This window comes from Haliotis asinina, chromosome 8 (genome assembly GCF_037392515.1).
Source record: "Haliotis asinina isolate JCU_RB_2024 chromosome 8, JCU_Hal_asi_v2, whole genome shotgun sequence".
NCBI lineage: Eukaryota > Metazoa > Mollusca > Gastropoda > Lepetellida > Haliotidae > Haliotis > Haliotis asinina.
The window spans coordinates 46,756,190-46,771,616 of record NC_090287.1 but is presented as its reverse complement, the minus strand read 5'-3'; the positions used below and the strand labels follow the sequence as shown (position 1 = coordinate 46,771,616).

Sequence of the window (15,427 nt, the reverse complement as noted above, 5' to 3'; positions counted from 1 at the left end):
CATCAAATACAATACAAAAAGTTGTTATCCATAAAGAATCTTACTTTCTTGTGACTCGCCATATTTCTAAAATGCCCATCGAACACATCATCTTTCAGAACACACCACGGGCCCCATACTATGAGCCCTCGGCGTATCAGCAAATGAGGCAGACAATCGGTAGCCGTCGTTACACTTGAGTGCACATCTACCAGCTATGACTGGGTTTGGTCTCCTTTGGACTTCGTTACAAGGGACGTGAATCCAAGTACAACATATTGCACTTCTGAATCGCGATTGTACGCTTATAATTTTAATTATTTGTTATCTTTCAAACAGCAGAACTGATATAATGGAATATATGTTACTAGTACTTATAGTGGTGGAATATTTGACATGTTGATATTTCATGTGTTTTTTTTAAGTGTGGGGGAGTTATCTCGTGATCTCGTGGTAACACCAAGTTCTAGTAAGTTCTTATCCACCTTGTGCCTGTAAAAAACACAGAATGGCCTTCGTTCGACTTTGTGCATTGTCATTGTATTCACATAGCATAGGAACCATATTTGACATGTGACGAGTCACACTGCGTCCATTTCCCTCGCTATAGTTAGTACTCTACTGCATCTTTTTTGGATAAAAAAAAACATTTTGAAATTGTTTCTGCTGAGTTTCTGCTGGTTTGACATCTTGCAGTGTAATCATCGCGAAAATGTGCTGAGGAGTGGGCTGTTTAGGTGGTGAAAGTTGTAATGTGCTGAATTTGGTTTATGACATGTGAACAATTAATTTAGCATATCATATATCACATTGAAATAAAGTTGATGTTCGCTTGATAGTGCTCCATGGTCAATACTGCAGTGTTGATGGAAATGGTATTCTATAATGTGGAATTTCACTTTTATAATACTCCCATCTTTCATGCGAATTAAATTATCCCAAAACAAATGGACAGTGTCAAGCTTACACTAGCTGTTTATTTACCTTCGGGAAGGAATTATCAGATTACAACAAGAAAGAGGAAGATTAAATTTCATACAAAAACATTCCATTTACAAATTTACGGAAAATATGTTGCACATTATTATCAAATACACAATCAAAACAATGGGGTAGCATTGTAGTTGTGCATTCTTTAATACTTGTTCATATTTTGCTTTCTTATGGCTGGGGAGGTCTGCCTGTCGCATCCCTTCTACTCGATTTGTGAAGAAAACAGTCAAAATTATTATACTTGCATTAAGTGAATGGTAAACCAATGTGAAAATAGAATCAATGGTTATTCTTATAATCTCATAGCAAGTATTATTGATACTTGTGTATTTAGTGCATTAGAACACAGGTGTTGTATGGTACAACCTTTTTACTCCTTTGAAAGATCACACGGATTAATACTGTGGGGTGATTGTTACTGTATCTCCCAGCCTTGAACAAAGCCTCAACACATAACAAGGCCTAATCCCTTGTTCATTGATGAGCAAGTCATGTCAGTAAAGGTTCATTAATTAACAAGGCCTAATTTGATATCATATCAGTTAAGATTCATCAATTAGCATGCCTTCTTCCTTGTTAATTGATGGTAAGCCAAGTTCCTTAGTGCATCCTCTTAAAACAGTTTCTTCTAATTCTTGATTCCTGAAAGCTAGTTAAATTGGTTTTCATGTTTACTTACTGTAGTTTTTCTGGAATATTTTCTCATGACATCGTTGTGTTTGTTTTGGTTGTTTTTCTTTCTTGAGACGGTTTCATTTTTTGTCTGCAAACATCTTGTCATAGCCACTGCAACAAACAAAATATAATACCCTGACAGAAACTTTATGTTTCAATAAAACTGACATATATTATACAGTGATTACAGAATTATAACAGGAAGTCGTCACCAAACACATGCACAAGATTCAAATGGTTGAACAAAATCGCCCATGAACATCAGATTTTGTTGCATAATTTTACTGTGCAACAAAAGTCAGGTTTGGAGCTCAAGAAATGAGCATTCATGACAGTGGGTTGTGCTGATTTTTTGTTGTGCACTGATGCATATAGGACAGAGCATTAAGCAGAACTGCAATACCTTGAAACTCTAAGTGCAGAATAACAGGGAGAGCTGCCTTAGCAAAATCCCATGATGTCCTTATTCTGTCCTGTTTCCAATCTGAAAAAATACATTTCTAAATTTATTGTCAGCACAATGAAGATAAATTGTTATTGTAGAAACACCTGAAGTTTTACTCGTTGAATGGTTTAATGCATTCAAACTCTTGCAGTTACTGTATTTAAATCATATTAAGTATATATTCTTACGTCTGTTGTGGATTTAGGGTCATTCCTCAGACTCAGCATTCTGTAGAGCCTGCCTCACAGTTGTCTGTGAAAGTAGATTCATGGGAAAAATACAATTAGTACAAAATGACTAGCAGGTATTACAACTAAAGTCTTAAATAAAGTCGAATTAGTGCTAATACAACATTGTATAAGAATACCTTGTCTGAATACGTTACAAACATTTATAAAGAAATAAACAATCAATTTAGTTTTTAAAATATATTTGTGTTAAATTTGATTTTGAAATGCCTTAGCGATTTTGAAAAGGATGTGTTTTGTGAGTAAATGGGTTTATATCTATTAAAGTTATTGCTCTGTCATTGTTGTTTTTGATGAAACATATCTCTTAAAAACATAAAACACAACGTTTTACGTCTGTAAGCATACATCCAAAGTCTTATACTAATTATACATTATAATTGAAAGTACATGTAACAGGTAATCCTTCAGCTCAACCACAAAAAAACAACTGGTGTTACCTGGGGAATATATTCCACCCCCATAGCCTGATTAAGCCCCAGGAAGGATATTTATGACATGTAATAAACCTTTGATCAGCCAATAAGTCGGGCTGTTGTTCTCATATCGTGATTCAGTATACTAAACACTTACTGAATGGCAGGGATACTCTACGACTCTGTGTATTGAGCTCCCTGCTAAATGGTATGGTAGTCTTGAGTGTAAGGCGACTCAGCTTGTCGTAAGAGGCGACTAACGGGATCGGGTGGTCAGACTCGCTGACTTGGTTGACGCATGTCATCGGTTCCCAATTGCGCATCTCATGTTGTTGATCACTGGATTGTCTGGTCCAGACTCGATTATTTACAGACCACCGCCATATAGCTGTAATATTGCTGAGTGCGGCGTAAAACTAAACTCACTCACTTGAGTGTAAGATTTCTCAACAACCATGCTGCTGAAGGAACACATGGCGTCACCAGGATTGCCTTACTGATTTTACAAATAATGTACTTGCGTCATCTGCAATATACTAACCTGAGCTGAATGTGCCCTCTGAAGAAATATCGCTGACAGACATTCTGAACGGCTTTTGTAGATGTAAAGTCTCAAATTCACGATAGCAAATGTTGGTGTGCAATGATCAGCTGCATTTTCCCATTGGTAGTTCATATATTTATTTAGATCTCAAAAGGTCATCAAATTACTTTCAGTTACTCTTCCTCTCTGTAATTTCTCCAACTTTCTGCTGATTTCAGACAGACACACAGACACTTTTTTCTGCTGATTTCATCTGCCTTGAATTACCTGCTAACAGTGCGGATGATACTAATTAAAACCCCTTTCTCAAAATGCTTATATTCACCAGCATACATATCCGTGTGAGTCTACATCATTAATTCTTGTTAACGCATGTCACGAGCTAGTAGTATTCCTATTGTATGCTTTGGTACAAGAAATAGAAAGGACAGTGCACGTGTACACAACGGTTTGTGAAACATGTAAATAAAGGTATGTCACTTTAATACGAATTTTACCAATTGACCATATTGTTGAAATAGACTATCGTTCATCAAGACTAAGTGTTATTAAAACACTAACCCAAATCAACCAAAGAATCCCACTAGTATCCTCTTTGCCAGTGGACTGAACTTGTTTATTTTAAGAGTAAGAGGATTATAAGGCATGGTCAACTGGGTTTGGTCGTTTAACTAATCCCACACAGCCATCACTGTGTGAATGATTTACACATCTCTATTTTTTGTGCTTATTTATTGTGTTTGTTTTTTATTGATAAAAATTAAATGGGATTGTGAACAGCTTTACAGTTTATATCAACACTGGTACCATACAACATACAAAACAAAATTTAAATGCAGCATGTGTTGTCACATATGTATATAAATTTGAATTACAAAAATGGGTAAAGCTTGAAGACAATCTTATACGGAAATAGTGAATTATCTGATCTTAATAATCTATCCATCTTAAGATCTGCCTATCTCTTCATCACTCCTTCTTTTAGATTTGATACTAAATATGATTGAAGAATTAACCTCGTGGTTTGTCATATGATAATCTTGTTTTAGAACTTTCATTTATTTACCTTTGTAAAGTGCATTAGAGAGGTATTAACATAAGCTTCCACCTTGTTTGACAATCCATTTTCGACTGCACGTTTAAATATGTTTTAACCATATATATATAGTCAGATGTTATATATATATATATATATATATATATATATATATATATATATATATATATATATATATATATATATATATATATATTTATTTATTTGTTACATCTGACTTCCCCCGTCTAAAGATTCCACGCATACAAACTAATTGTATCAATATAGAGCATTAAGAGAATGTTATTGGTAAGATAATTATTTTTGGTGTCTTGATGGTAAAATTGTGGATGCTCACCAAAGTAACCATAGACTTAAGACAAAAAACATCTTCAAGCAGAAAGGAAGACAATGACAGAGTATGGAAACGTTTCTTCCCATTGTGTTGAGTCAGTTGTGTATGAAATGAACTATCACTGTTGACACTGATGATGTATGATTGTGTAGCACTTTAAGAATTTCTTATATTTACGCAGTTACCAAATGCAAAGCAGAGTGTACTGTTATGTAAGTTATGTTTTATGTATGAATGATAAATTAAAAATTTGTGTACGCCGAACACAAACAAATAAATGATAGATCGGCACCCACCATTTAAATATTCTGTAACATACTTCTTGTAAATGATTATATAAATCTTGTTACACAATGATTTATTAATTCATTTGAGTATTTGCTCCAATCCACACGTACTGACAACACAACCAATTATCTATTGACATGTTTATGAGATACGCCAATTGCATAACACCGTTAATGAGCACCAACATAAATGGTCTAGTGACAGGTGTTATTTAGAGAATGCATATAGTTCCCACAGAGTTGAGTGGTAAAATCACCGGAATGAGCTTGGGATGATGATCTCGAACAAAGGCAAGACATCTGTTTTAACAGGCACAAGTATTTGATATATGGATCAATGCTGGCTGTAAACATCAACTTTCATGTCTTCACGCACCAGACGCAGTTGGATTGATATAAAGCACAAATGGACTATACAAAATATGGCTTATTCCTTCAGTTTTCATGAATAAATATGTCACATGCAAGATCCATTATGCATATCAACAGTAAGAACTCTAACAGAACAAAAGACAGAGTCATGAGGATTCTTGAGAAATGGCAAAATTGAAAGAAGTAGTGGTAAAATCCTTCCTAAATTTACAAAAATTTACAAGCCTTGTAAACATCACCTTTACAATCATTTAAATTTTTGTAAACCACCATTTTCTTTCTTGAGCTATGTACAGGTTTTTGTTATTTATTATTTTCTCAGTTTCCATGGAAACGATTTGGACTTTGTCTCAAAAGTGAGAGGTGTGTTTCATTTCCGGAGCACATCTCAAAAACTTTGTAATATCTGTCAGCAAAACTTGGTAGATAGATATATGTGTCAGACCCCAACATGGTGCCTTTTACTGATTTTCTTTATTTATAATTTTCTGGGTTTCCATGGAAACGTTTCTGACTTTGTCTCAAAATGGAGGGATGGGCTTCGTTTATGGAGTAGATCTCAAAAACTTCTAAATATCTTTCTGCAAAATTTATCAGATATGAAGGCGAGATTCTAAAGTGGTGCCTTTTGGTATTTACAGAGTTTTCTAATTTATCATTTTCCCAGTTTCAATGGAAAAGATTCTGACTTAGTCTCAAAATGGAGGGATGGGCTTTGTTTCCGGAGCACAACTCGAAAAGTATTCAATATCTTACAGCAAAACTTGGCAGATATTTGAAGCAGTCCACTGCCGTGCAGTTGATCATCATCCGTGGAACACAGGGCGTACCTGGTGATCAGGTACTCCGAGATCTTTGCCTCTGCGTTGGATTCAGGATCACCAGCAGTTTCTTGATTTCATCCCACTGCTGGTGAGCCTTCATGCCCTGGCTGAACACCTGGTTGGACATGCCCTCAACTGTCTCTTTACTTCCATGTGCTCTCGGGGTTGAAAACGTTTTGCTGTCTCTTTCCAACGTGTCGTAGTCCTCCACAGGAGTGATCAGGATGCCTCTTATCGATCATCCTGGTATGTTCAAGCTGACATTCTGCAGCATGTCGCTCCTGTCCAGTGTCATGACTCTGTGGTACAGAATGGACAGCTTTCAGTACAGGTGACAGGTATCCCACCCTCAACCGGATTGTGTTGGTGACTCCAAGGTCCTGATACGCGTTGTGTGAGTGTTCCAGACAAGATCTCCCTGGTCATTGTTGGAAGACAGAGCAATGTCGAACGTCAGTCGAATCGTGCCGGGGACAGTGACGTCGTTCTCACCCAGGTTGGGGAATCGAACTGGCAACGTTTAGTTTTGATCGATTGTGTTCAGATTGTTGGTGATCATGACAAACTGACACACGTCTTTGACCGCCCGAGGTTTTCGGAAAGGATTGAGCTTTCATCAGTACTGGGACATGGTTTCCTATATGTTACACAACAAATGCATTCATCTGATGCAAACATGGACGATATTCTGATGGGCGATTTCTACGACACACAGGCACTGCTGTACAAAGACAGAGAGGCCGACACTTCATGACTGAAGTGACATGGCTACAAAGAAAACCTCTTGCTTTTGTCATTGCTGACCAGACTTCGCGGCATCTGGTTTGTCCGAGACGACTTAAATTTTCATGATTACAACAGACAAGGTCTTTCTGCGAGGACCATCAATGCTTTGCAAACCGTGCAAACCAAACCGAGCACTACGGCAAGAGCACTGTATCAAGACGATCTGAGAGACGTACCTTTGTTCCAGTCATTCATTGAGAGGTAACGATACAAGCGGTAAACCCAATCTATCATGAGCTCTTTGCTGGCTTTCGCGAGAGACTCATTGTGAACAATGGGAATGCCCAATCTGTGGTTGGGACCCTGCAAACGCCAACTGACCACTGCACCCAATTGAACACAGCCCGATAACACACTCAGAGAAATCACATTTTACCCGTGATAGTCAAACATCACAGGCTGTTCATCGACGGACATAGTCACAAGCTGTCCGACGGTTACTACAGCATCTGCCTGCTCACCAACAAAATTTTTTGCCCATCAGAGCCAGCCTTAAAATCTATGCATCAAACGGCATGATGATGATGATGAAGACTGGGGTAAAGCCATCAGGCTCAGCAAACACTTAGCAAAAACTCTCGGGTTACCATCTAACAACCTACGAACAAAAAGCACAATCACAGATTCGCGGTATCCCAACCATCCCATTGAAAATGGAAAAGTGCAAACCGAAATGTTTTCGGCACCGCAGTACAGGACATTGATCTGCAGCACCATCGCGGAATTGATCATTTTCGTTTTAGACATTCAACACAAGTCCATGAATTTCGGTACAAGAGCATCATGTTTCATGTGAGACCATCATGACTGAAGCCGTCTGAGGATGGCTTTTCGACTGAAGAAATGTCCCACCATAGCGATCTTTGACCTCAGGGACACATGCGGCTTCGATAAGCCCAGAATCGACAGCAAGGTGTATGCCACAAAAGGCGATGGTGGTGGCAGCAGCAACCTAAGCGAATTTGTCGACACCGATGGAGCATTCTTCAAAGGCATTTAGAAGTTAGCGTAGTAATACAGGACAAATTTTATGGATAGCAACTTCTTGAGTTTATAGATGAGGGGGGTTAGGAAAAGGCCCGAAACATCGTGAAACTAAACTCAAGAAGTTGCTATCCATAAAAATTTGTCCTGTATCGATGGAGCAGTCAACAACATGCGGTACGACCTCATCCAGAACAACGGAAACAGATGGACAATATCCAGAGCCTTTGGTGGTAAACTGTTCAACCTAAACAAAGAGAAGCACACAGTCATCACCCGAAACATGCCATACAGTGTCATTTTCAACATGGATCATCAACATCACGTGCATGTCCCCCCTCATTTTCACGGAAAACAAAGACCACTACAAAGACCACAAAAGTCGTAAATGAGGGAACGCTGATTTTGGCTTATGTCCCGACGCAAAGATGAAGTGTGGTCCTCGGCATGATATCTGTGGACGGTATATTACACATACCATCAAGCAAACCCAGGATGGAAAACCTGAGTCTCTGAATGTGACGATGTCAACACTGACCTGACAAACATGCCCACGAATTCTACACAAGTTATCCATGTCTACCTTGGCAAACCACTGTCGTCTGGACCACATGAGGTCAAAATTGTGAAAGGGATCAAACTCCGGTGGTCATAAAAACAACAATACCATGCTTGCTTCTTTTGAGTGTGAGTGAACTTGAATGCCTACACCAGTCTGCAGGGAGTCACCATCACTGTGGACAACACGATATTGATCTCTAAAATTTTCATGTCCGACAACCTCAAGTACATAGGCACACACAAAAATAGGACTCTACTCAGTCATAGATGACGTGGTGAAAACATTGGACATGACCGTAGACAGGATTTGTTTGCAACAGTTATGCGAAATCAAATGACAGACAGAGCAGGAAATAGAATCGCGCCAAGAGTTGTAAAAAAAATATCACAGGGACGTCAATTACATGGACGGCGCAAACACCGCCCTGATAGCGACTGGTATGAGATTAGGGGCGACAGGATTCAGATTATTGCCCACCATCGTCATCGTGCCCTTGGTGCTGGGCAACAAAATCGCGACTGGAGCCAAAGCCAAAGAAACATGTTCTGGCTGAATAGAAGCTGAACACGATAGAAGATCATATTGACATCGATGCTCAAGAAAGACACATTCCCAAAGCCAGATATGTCATCGCAGATATGTTGTCCCACTCCAATCCACCGTCTCCCACAGAGTGGCAATTAAACCCACAGATCTTTCTGGAACTGGTCTTCCTGTTATCTACCCTGAGTAATTCAGAAACCCTGGGGAAACCAGACAGATTCTACTGCGTTTGGTTGCGCCTTACTGGCGTTGGTTTGTTGAGCTCACACTGGTCCTGGTCCTAAACCCAGTTCCTCTCCCAATTGGGACGACCTTCTGTTGCACCTTCACTCAGATCGGTGCCATGTATCCCTTCATATCCTGTCTCAGCACATTTTTGGTGCATCTGAAGAAGTCCTTAATTGCCAAAGGATATTCTTGGAGGGTGGCTATGGCCATCACTTCAACTCACAGAACTTCCACTTGCTCACGTAATGATGAGAAGTTTTGAGTGATATTGCAAGTCCTGAGGCTCCTGTTTCTACTTTCCATCAAATAGTCGTTGAATTTCTCCAGCATTTATAGTCATCTAGGATGCTTAAGAGATCCACTTTGGCCACTTACCATGCCGCGATCAACTTTGTCCTACCAACACTGGTGCTAAGGTCTCAACTGTTCATGAGCTTCGGTATTTAAGTTGTCTAAGAAGTTTAGACCTACTGCATGGGATTATCAGCCGACTATGAACCCCTTGAAAGACTTTGAGAAGATTTCATTCAAGACTTCTTTGTGGCTTTGGCCACAACTGCATAGATTTCTTAGCTCCACACATTTGACGTTAACAGAGTTGAGTTTGAACCGCCTTTGAGAGGCTTTCCTCAGTCTCCGTTGGAATTTTGTTGCTAAAAACCAATTGCTGGGACAACCCATTTGTACTTTTACCATCCCACCATTGCCCTTGATCCTTGGGCCACATGGCACTGAAGACACAAGCGCTAGCATCAACAATGGCTTTCCATAGTAATTGTTCTCTTCATGCGATTATGGATGGTTGTTTTTGGCAGTCTGAATCGGTGTCAGATAAAAGTGGCAAAAAGCAGATGTTAAAGGCCATTATGACAATATTGCAGTTCAGTCCGAAAGAGAAAGATATGGTAAAGTCTCGTGCTTCTTTGTCGGGTGCTCATAATCATGCTGTCATATTTACTGTTGAGACAAAGTTTCCCCTTTTTTGTCCGGATTCTTCTCTTTTCTATGATTTGTACACTAATATGTTTAGAAGACACTTATCCATCCTACCTTGGATCTCCAGACAGTGGTCCATATGAATTGCTCGAAAGAATCTCCAACAAACTGATTCTACTTCAACTCCTTAGTAGTGCCCCACCTTTGGTAGTATCAAGTGTATTGACACAGTGTCTGTGTTGATATGAATAGCTGATAAACTGAAGCTATCAAGGAGTATTTCACCAGTGGATCTTGACCAGTCTTGCAATACTTTAATTTGCGAGTGGTGTGAGTGATCTCTTATCCTTGATGCAGTTGGCAGATCAATCCAGAAATTTTCGGCCACCATGTGCTCTATGTGAACCATGTCAGTTTAAGAGAAGGAAACACTACAATTTTGATTTTACAGTGAAGTATCACTTGCCATGACAGCCAGATTGACTACTATTCCACTGCTGTCAGTATCACTTGCCATGACAGCCAGATTGACTACTATTCCACTGCTGTCAACAATTGTGGACCTGATGATACTTTGCCCTGTTGTTCACAGTAAAGTGATGTCTCGCTAGGTTATCCTTTTACCAAGTAAACTCTACAAACAGTTTCAGGGCGGTGGGGTAGCCTAGTGGTTCTTCTTTGTGGCTTTGGCTACAACTGCATAGATTTCTTAGCTCCACACATTTGACGTTAACAGAGTTGAGTTTGAACCGCCTTTGAAAGGCTTTCCTCAGTCTCCGTTGGAATTTTGTTGCTAAAAAACAATTGCTTGGACAACCCGTTTGTACTTTTACCATCCCACCATTGCCCTTGATCCTTGGGCCACATGGCACTGAAGACACAAGCGCTAGCATCAACAATGGCTTTCCATAGTAATTGTTCTCTTCATGCGATTATGGATGGTTGTTTTTGGCAGTCTGAATCGGTGTCCTGTGTCAGTGAAGTGTGTCCCTTGTGAATTCCAGTGGATTTCTTTGCATTCCGACTCTGAAGTTGCCAGGCTCATCCTTTGGCTAACGTTATGTAAAGGAGTGAGGGTCAATTTGATGTCTGGAACTCTACGTTAAAGTTGTGAGTTTCCTATTTGTGCTTCTCTTTCACCTGCCTCAGGTCAGTGTCTGTCAGGATCTTCTTGAAGCAGGGCCTGGCCTGATTATTGTCTCTGACTGTAATTTATGGGAGTACTTCGCAATCATGGCAAAGTGACAGTTTTCTCACTTCAGGAGATCTTGTCACAAGCATAGGAGTAGCACAAGGTGTAACAGTCCTCCCATGTGCATCAATATGTAAGGTTGTATTCAGTCTACTGTTCATATTGTAGCCATAGGGTATTTGCGTCACTCCATCCGACCATGGGATAAGTGCATATGTTGAGATAGGACAAGTTTGCAAATTTTGAAATGTTAATATAAATTGTTTATTTATATACTTATCCTATCTCATGTGATGGATTCCCACCCATACTTCTGCTTTGCATATTCTCCAAGATTGATTTTCCAGTTGCTCCAAGAATGAGTCAGGGGGGAAGCTGATGGTGCATATCGCATGCTTTGCATGAAATTTAGGATGCTGTCTTCTAATGAGGGGAACATGGAGTGATGGGTGGATGGACAAGACAGAAAAAAGTTTACATCCTTCCACTCAATGGACAATCAAGAGAGAGAGTGCATACTGAGAGATAGGATAAGTCTATGAATATTGAAATTTCTGATTATGGACCAGTAAAAACAATAAAATTATATTTTTTTCATTTTTTTTTATTTCTGAATCTTGAAAAAAACAACCGGCGGATCTGAAAGAGAGAAAATTGTTCTCGCCTTACGTACAATGCTGGTGCAATAGATTTATGAATATTTGTGGGATTCAGCTGGACAGGCAAAAATATTGTGAAGAATTCACTACAATTTACAAGAATCTATGACAAATACTGCACGAGCAAAATATATAGCACATTCAGGAAGCCTGTGAGATAGTATTACAAACGATGATACAAAGTGTTTAAATATGCAGAATTCAAAGAGATAAGTAGTATGTTTATGCAATGGATGTACAGAGTTTTTATACAAGGAGAAGGGCTGGATATGTGTGATAGGGTAGAATGGAAGGCACTTATGGAAACAGTGATAGGTAAACACATATATGATAGCAGTGAATAAGGGAAACATAGAAAAACATATACATTGATTGCTTATTATTCTATGCACCACACATTCAGCAGGAAAACACCCTGATCCTTGTCAATATCTGTAGGTTATTTTAAACTGAAACATACAGCAGCAGTCTGACATGTTTCACTGAAAACCTTAAATTTTACCCTGATCTTAATCATGTGCATAATATGTTGGGTAGGCCGTGATGCTATGTTTAAAATGAGCTAAATTGACTCCTGAATGAAGTACCCAATTTCCAAATGTTGTCTGAACATTTCATCTGTTTCAATACACTTTGTATACATGATCTTTGATTTGTTTTACAGGATTCATCCAACAAAGATATGGAGATGTTGAAAGATCAAATCAACCAACTTCGAGAGAAACTAAGGCAAGGTCACCAGGAGTATAAGGAGGTCATAGAAGCCAAAGATTTGAAAATCAACCACCTAAGTAAAACACTGCAGACAGATCAGGAACAGCACAGACAAACACTCATAACAATTAAATCACAGCATGCCAAACAAATCAAGGAAATGGAGTATGAATTAAAGAAGCAGAGGGAGAGGACAATTGCTATGTTAGCAGAGAAGGATGGAGAAATTGCATCACTGAAAACGTTTTCCAGTCACAGTGTGGACCTGGAATATGTCCGTGATATGAATGTATGCACAGATGTTGCCATGGAACCTGGCAAGCAAGATGATACTGATGGGAAAGATGCAGTGAAAGAACTTCTTGCTCAGTCACAGGGACATCAGGGAGAAACGTTGCTGTTACACTTTTCCCAAGAACAGGCACGAAGAGATGTAGAACTGTCAAGTTTAAGGAAACATAAAAGACAGTTAGAAGGAGCATTAAGGGATATTGAACATGCCAGTACCCTAAGGCAAGATAAACTCAAGGAAGAAAATGAGAAGTTAACAGAAGAATTATGGAAACAGCAAAGAAATGTCACGCGAGAAAATGCCAATTTAGAGTACTTAAAAAATGTTGTCTATAATTTTCTCATAAGCTCAGATAAAAGTGGCAAAAAGCAGATGTTAAAGGCCATTATGACAATATTGCAGTTCAGTCCGAAAGAGAAAGATATGGTAAAGTCTCATGCTTCTTTGTAGGGTGCTCATAATCATGCTGTCATATTTACTGTTGAGACAAAGTTTCCCATTTATTGTCCGGATTCTTCTCTTTTCTATGATTTGTACACTAAAATGTTTAGAAGACACTTATCCATCCTACCTTGGATCTCCAGACAGTGGTCCATATGAATTGCTCGAAAGAATCTCCAACAAACTGATTCTACTTTAACTCCTTAGTAGTGCCCCACCTTTGGTAGTATCAAGTGTATTGACACAGTGTCTGTGTTGATATGAATAGCTGATAAACTGAAGCTATCAAGGAGTATTTCACCAGTGGATCTTGACCAGTCTTGCAATACTTTAATTTGCGAGTGATGTGAGTGATCTCTTATCCTTGATGCAGTTGGCAGATCAATCCAGAAATTTTCGGCCACCATGTGCTCTATGTGAACCATGTCAGTTTAAGAGAAGGAAACACTACAATTTTGATTTTACAGTGAAGTATCACTTGCCATGACAGCCAGATTGACTACTATTCCACTGCTGTCAGTATCACTTGCCATGACAGCCAGATTGACTACTATTCCACTGCTGTCAACAATTGTGGACCTGATGATACTTTGCCCTGTTGTTCACAGTAAAGTGATGTCTCGCTAGGTTATCCTTTTACCAAGTAAACTCTACAAACAGTTTCAGGGCGGTGGGGTAGCCTAGTGGTTAAAGCGTTCGCTCGTCACGCCGAAGACCTGCGTTTCGCTTCCCCACATGGGTTCAGTGTTCAACCATTTTCTGGTGTACCCCGCCGTGATATTGCTGGAACATTGCTAAAAGCGGCGTAAAACTAAACTCACTCACTCACTCACTCACTCACTCACTCACTCACTCACTCACTCACAAACAGTTCCACATGCATTCACCATGAAATCCCATGGATTTTCTACAGAATTGCCCACGCCCCAAGGTTTTTTTAAGGAAGAGCCCCTGACTGAATAATTACTTCTTTTGAAGATTCATGATACTCTGTCTTCCTATCACTGAATACGATCATGAAATATTCGGATACCAGGTTTCAAACCTGCATCCCTTTGCTTGATAGCTTGGTGGTTTATCCTCTAGGCTGTGACGGATTGCTGTGAAGAATGAGATTGTTTGTATGAATTCAGTTCAGTTCAATTCTTTATTGTATGAAAGGCCATAGGCCCACATACAAAAAGGGATACATCTTAAAAATGGCTTGTATGATCAACTTTCTAACTATTCAATTCTTTTCTTAACTAAAATGCATTGTAAATAAATAGGGCTACATTGTGTTGGTTTTGCCGGTTCTTTGCAGGAAACTAAGGAAGACAGTAGTTGAGCATTGATTTGAGATAGGGACAGTTGTAGCAGATACTTTTTTCTTAGATTTTCATACACAGGACAAATAAACATAAAATGGAATTCGTCTTCAATAGTGGAATAGAATGGACAGAATCTTTGGGTTTTCTCCACCAACACAGATCTTCCACTGGTTGATTAATAAATCATTGAGTCCTAATCTAAAACATACAAAAGCATTGCGAACATTTCTTTAGTGAAGGTGAGCAAGATAACACTCCAGCTCAAGCAATGACGTAATTGACGATATGAATCATATCTTGATGACCTTTCATTAATAGTTGAATGCCGTTCGTGCTTAAACATATCAATACCCGCATACAAAACTAACAAACATATTCACATAGCCAGTTGTCTGTTGTAACCAAAAATACAACCAAAACCATATCTAAATAGTAAGGTGCGAATATGAGATGTCCAGTTATTCTTTCGAAGATAATCAAGATGTAGAAAAGTATTATAGGCTTTTTTTTAGGTGAAGGATGTTCAGGCATGTTAATTATACTGAGTCAAAAAAAGAAACTTCACATTCTTTCTTCAGGGCACTATAAAAGAACAAGAGATGGTAA

The 15,427-nt window shown here is 39.0% G+C and overlaps 1 protein-coding gene across 2 annotated transcripts in view; it reads left to right on the top strand.

The window, feature by feature from the left end:
* LOC137293678 (GRIP and coiled-coil domain-containing protein 1-like) overlaps window positions 1-14,789 on the top strand; it is an 88,858-nt gene extending 74,069 nt beyond the window's left edge. For both annotated transcript variants that reach the window (XM_067824374.1, XM_067824373.1), the window contains exon 10: window positions 12,729-14,789. In XM_067824374.1, the coding sequence (XP_067680475.1) occupies window positions 12,729-13,520 (792 nt within the window). In that variant the 3' untranslated portion in view covers window positions 13,521-14,789. The remainder of the gene's footprint in view (window positions 1-12,728) is intronic.
* The last annotated feature ends 638 nt before the right edge of the window (window positions 14,790-15,427 follow it).